The following is a 5,496-nucleotide window of genomic DNA, read 5'->3' as shown; positions in this document are numbered from 1 at the left end:
ACCGCCCAGCAGTCACAGTACTGTCCTTGGGGGGGGGGAGGGGAGACAGTAACAGACAATACTGATGACCGCCCAGCAGTCTACAGTACGGTCCATGGTGGGCAGAGCAGACAGTAACAGAGCCCTGGTTCTGCATGCGCTGGTGGTGGCCTCAACTAGGAAGAATAAACAAAGAACAATTAGGGAGTTTGGGAGTGCAATTTAACAGCAGCTCCCAAGGGGGACCTCTCTGATGAAATATTTTTGTATAACAACAAACAGGTTTGTCCTGGAGAGGGTTAAACCAGGCTGCTCCTTGGAAACAAGGATTCTTAAACTTCATCTGACATACTTTGGGCATGCTGCAAGGAGGGACCGGTCCTTGAAGAGAAACATCATGATTAAGAGGGTAGAGGGACAGCACAGAAGAGGAAGACCCTCAGTGAGATGGATTGATTCAGAGACTGGGGTAATGGGGGTAGGTGTGTTGGAGACAATAAGATTGACAACAGACAGAGCAGGGTTTAGGGCTGTTGTACATAGGGTCGCTAGGCGACTCGACGGCATATAACAACAAGAAGCCTGAATGAAGTGATTAAATAATTATAAGTGGGTCTAGGGTAGAGTGTTCCAGGAATAGGGAGCAGCTATTGAAGGAATTCTGAGCTAGTCAGGTTTAATAACTAGTGTGGCAGGTCATCAGGCCTGCCTCCCAAGGCACTCTGGGTACATTCGAACCACCAAACTTCCCCCAGAGTAGTTCAGTAGGTAACCAGCATGAGCTCCAAGGATCCCTTCCTGCTGCTGCCTCCTGTTCTCTGTCCACCTACCCGCCACCTACCATACGTCCCACATTCTAGCCACTGACACCTATTTATCCACCTGTTCACAAGGCCTGCCCACTGACGCACATTCTTCTGCCTCTTTGCCTGTACCATCCATCTGCTGTGCATTTCTAGATTTAGCTATCTACCTGTTTCAATGATCTGGCATATATTCATGTTCTCTGTAAACCCACTAGGTCCAACTCTCCCACCTAGATTTATATATTCATCTATCCACTTGTCCCTTTTATTCAACATACATCCATCTATCCACTCATCTATGTGTCCAGCATGCACCCTGCCCACTTTGCCCCCTGTGAGTAAATTTATGTGTATGTGTGCCTTCCCCATCCATCCACTGCGTGTTCCTATGTCCATTCCTGCTTCACCCAGGCCTTCAGTAGGTGTTCATTTATCCTTTCCACTTTTCATCATCCATCCATCCATCCATCGTCCATCCATCCATCGTCCATCCATCCAACATCCATCCATTGTCCATCCATCCATCCATCTATCCATCCTCCATCAACCTATCCATCCATCCACCATCCATTGTCCATCCATCCATCCATCGTCCATCCATCATCCATCCATCCATCCATCCATCATCCATCCATTGTCCATCCATCCATTCATTCATCCATCCATCAGCCATCCATCCATCCATCATCCAATCATCGATCCATCCACCCATCCATCCATCCATACATCATCCATCATCCATCCATCCATCCTTCCTTCCATCCATCATCTATCATCCATCCATCCATCCATCCACCCACCCAATCAAATGACTTCTTCAATCCTCATATTTCCTTAATTCTTTTGACCAACCCACCATTGCAATCCATCTGCTTTCTGCCTTCCTCCCCTCCAACCTATCATCCATCTGCCTTCCACCTTTCCCCTTTCCAAACTATCCATCCATGTGCCTTCCACCTCCAACCTGTCCATCCATCTACCTTCCACCTTCCTGCCCTCCATCCTGTCCATCCACTTTAACATCCACCTACTGATGCTCCTTCTATTGCCCCTCTCAGAGGATCCAACAAAGAAATTATAACCAACGAGTCTTTTTAGCAATTCTGTGTGTTTCATAGTGAGAAAAAGCTCTGAATGTTAGTCACCAAATGAAGGCATTAGAGAAGAATTGTATGTTCATCCTATGGGAATTTCTTTACACAATAAGACTTCAAGAATGAAATAAATACTAATTTTTTTAAAGGCTGAATTGACCATGTTAGTGGTTCATACTGAGGCTAAGAATGAGGTTTGCTGCTCTGTCTTCACGGCTGTTTAATCTCTTTTCTGGAACTCTGCTTTCACTATAGAAGATCTTATTTTATGCCAGACATATGATAATGTTTCTTGTCTACACATGAAAACACAGTAAGTCCTCTGAACAACGACGTAATTACAATGCAGTCATCTCTGTGACAAAGGAGAAGGTCCTGACACTCAACAAGGTGAGCTGACATACCTGAGGCTGCAGGGAGCTCATGTGGAGTCGAGACCGCACCACATGGAGCTCAGCGCCACCACTCGTGCTGGGGTTTGAGTGTGAGTGGTGAGTATGTCCAGCTGTTTAATGGCAGAGTTGAAATTCTGTTTAGGACAATATGGCTCCAGAATTTGTACTTTTAGTCAATATGCTCCATCGTCTAGGAACATGAACCAGAAAATAGCATTGTTTTTATTTGTAATACATATAATTTATAATGTAGACACTTGGTTCGTTAATCACAGTTAATTAGCAGATGGTTTACCTGATTGCTGTCAGCTTCATGTACATCTCATAGCAACTGTTCACTGGGTTTCCAAGGCTGTAAATGCTCACAGGAGGAGGCTGCCCATCTTTCTCCCCTGGAGCAGCTGGTGGATTTGAATTGCTGGCCTTTTGGTTAACAGCTAGTATGTTACACACTATGCCACCAGAGTCCCTTAGGAGGATACAGCGTCAGTCCGGAAGTCATTGACTTCAACTGCTGCACACCACTGGAGCTTGGAAAGTTAATTTGAAAATTGATGTGAATTACTTATTGTTGTTGAGTGCCATTAAGTCATGGATGACCCTCCAGCTGGTTTTCAGATGAGCAGACTGTCTGTCTTTCTCTTGCAGAGTAGGTGGGTTTGAACCTCCTATCTTCCAGTTGGCAGCACAACTCCTTACCCCTAGACTACCGGAGTCAGTACCTATGTTGTTACTATTACTGGGGCTTGTCGATTTGAAGGTAACTCCTAGTGACCCTGTGAACAACAGACCTGAACCTTGGCCTGTCCGGCACCATCCTTACAATCCCCGACACACTTGAGCCCATTGTTTCAGTCACAGTGACTTGAGGGTCTCATTGAGGGTCCTCCTTTCCTCTGCTGTCCCCCACCTTTCCAAGCACGATGCCCCTTTCTAGGGAATAGCCTTTCCTAGTAACATGCCCAAAGTATGAGGGATGACGCTTCTCCATTCTTGCCCCCAAGGAGCACTCTGGCTGCACTTTCCCCAAGACCTATCTGTTTGTTCTTCTGGAAGTCCCTGGGATATTCAGTGCTCTTTCCACAACTCAAAGACCAGAATTCTTCTGTCATCTTTATTCATTGTACAGCTCTCAGAGGCATAGAAAGTGACTGAAAAGACCGTGTCTTAAATCAGGCCCACCTTAGTCCTCAAACTGACATCCCTGCTTCTCAGTAATTTGGAGAGAGTCCTGACAGTGGACTTCCCAAATACGACATGTCTCCTGATCTCCTGACTGCTGGTAACAGGGGTGTTGATTGTTGACCCAAGTAAGCTGAAATCACTGAAAACTTCAATCTCTCCATCTCCCATGACGTGGTGTATTGGTCCAGTGGTGAGGACTTTTATCTTCTTGGCGTTGAAGGCCGTGGTCTTTGATCTTCTGTGGCAAGTCTTTTCAGTCCTCCTCACTTTCAGAATGTTGTGTCATCTACACATTGCAGGTTGTCCCCCAGTCCTGATGCCACATCCTCCCTCAGACAGTTCATGTGACACATGATCTTTTTAGAAAGAAGAGCAACCTTGAGTGAGAAGGGCACTTCTTCCCAGACTCATTGGATAAAGACTCCACGGGGGTACAGAGTCCCGCCCTCCTTCGTCCCCCGCTTCCTGACCTTGCTTCTTTTCCTCCCTCCGTCTCCAGCTTCTGTGACAGTCCTGTATGACCTTCAAGTTCTGTACGACCTTCCAAGTCCCGCCAAGTTCTCCCACGGTCCTCACCGTTCTCTCCTTCCTTGCCCCCGTGGCTCTGCCCTCCACCCCTCGCTGTCTTCTCCTGGCTCGCCCCACCTCTCCCACATCTCTCTCTTGGTGCCTCATGCTCTTCTCTTTGTCCACTCCACCCTTCTGCTGGATCCATTGCTCGCCCATAAGGTGATCCATCAACTCAGTGCGCACCCCTCCTTGACCCCCCTGTAGGTATCCATCCTGTTACCTACCCATTGTTCTTTTCATCCAGCCTTCCTCCTGCTGCTGTTCCTGGCCCGTCATACTCCTGAATGATGAGCCCACCGAGGGGCTGGACATCTGCCAGTGCACTCGTCTGTCTGTCACCTTCCCTCCTTCGTCTCAACCTCCTCCGTTGTCCATCCCACCATCCTTCGATCTATTAATGCAGACACTCTCTCCTTTGCCCGCCTCCCTTGCAGTGTTGACAGTTGTGGGGGTGAGACGGTTGAGAAGAGGGTAGCCCCCACTCTTCCCTGGGTGGAGGACAGCTCATCCCTCAGGGACTTGTCCTGACAGAGAAAGGAGGGCGTTCCCCAGCATTGTCCACCACGCCCCCAGGGCTTGCACGGCTCCAGCCCACTCCCTTCACCTCAGTCTCCCTTTCTGGACCCCCCCCCCGGACTGCCAGCTGTGTTGTTTATTCACCCTCAAGGAACACCAGCTAATTTTAAACTGTTGTTAGTAGGTGCCCTCGAGTCATCTCTGTACAGCAGAGCAAGCGCTGACCAACCTGTGGCCACCTCCCAGGGGACGTTGCACCGGCCCATCTTGCTGGGCATTTGAGGCCCTTCTCCGGGACTGCTCCCTCCTGACAGCATGGCCACAGGATGCTTGGTTAGGCGGGATGACCACATGCAGGACGGCTTATCTCTAGCCTCCTGCCACAGAAAGACCTCAAGAGTTCTTGAACACACTGACCAGTTCCTCTGAGTAAATCACCCCTGACTTCCAGAAACCCTGGAACCCCAAAGCTCAGGCTCCCTCCCATCTTTCTCTCACCAGTACCCTGGTTCCGGTCACCGCTGGCTCATGGGGACCCACGTGGGTCACGGTAGAGCTGTGTGCCATCAGTTCGCACAACAGGGTCCGGCAGTAGGTTGCCAGGTATTTCCTTCTGCGGTGCTAGTGTTTGTTTTGCGAACTGTCTGAGAGTGAGTCACAGACACTGTACCCCTGCACGTTTTAACGCCTCTTTCCCCAGAGGCCTGGCAGGCCCCCAGAACACACCCTGGTGCCATCCTGGCCTGGTGCCAGCTGACCAGCTCTCTACTCCTTGTCCTCACCACCTGGCTCCCCCTCCAGGTCCGAGACAAGAAGCTTCTCAACGACCTGAATGGGGCAGTGGAGGATGCCAAGACCGCCCGGCTGTTCAACATCACCAGCTCCGCCCTGGCCGCCTCCTGTATCATCCTGGTTTTCATCTTCCTGCGGTACCCACTCAGCGACTACTGA

The 5,496-nt window shown here is 49.5% G+C and overlaps 1 protein-coding gene across 1 annotated transcript in view; it reads left to right on the top strand.

Annotated features, from left to right (window-relative positions):
* Nucleotides 1-5,496, top strand: part of IFITM10 (interferon induced transmembrane protein 10) — a 15,034-nt gene extending 9,538 nt beyond the window's left edge. Inside the window, exon 3 of the mRNA XM_006893365.1 lies at nt 5,347-5,496. Within this exon, the coding sequence (XP_006893427.1) occupies nt 5,347-5,496 (150 nt within the window). The remainder of the gene's footprint in view (nt 1-5,346) is intronic.

Source organism: Elephantulus edwardii, unplaced genomic scaffold (genome assembly GCF_000299155.1).
Source record: "Elephantulus edwardii isolate Elephantulus edwardi_28Jun2011 unplaced genomic scaffold, EleEdw1.0 scaffold00126, whole genome shotgun sequence".
NCBI classification, from domain to species: Eukaryota; Metazoa; Chordata; class Mammalia; order Macroscelidea; family Macroscelididae; genus Elephantulus; species Elephantulus edwardii.
Note: the sequence above shows the minus strand (reverse complement) of the source record. Positions and strands in the feature narration are given on the sequence as shown.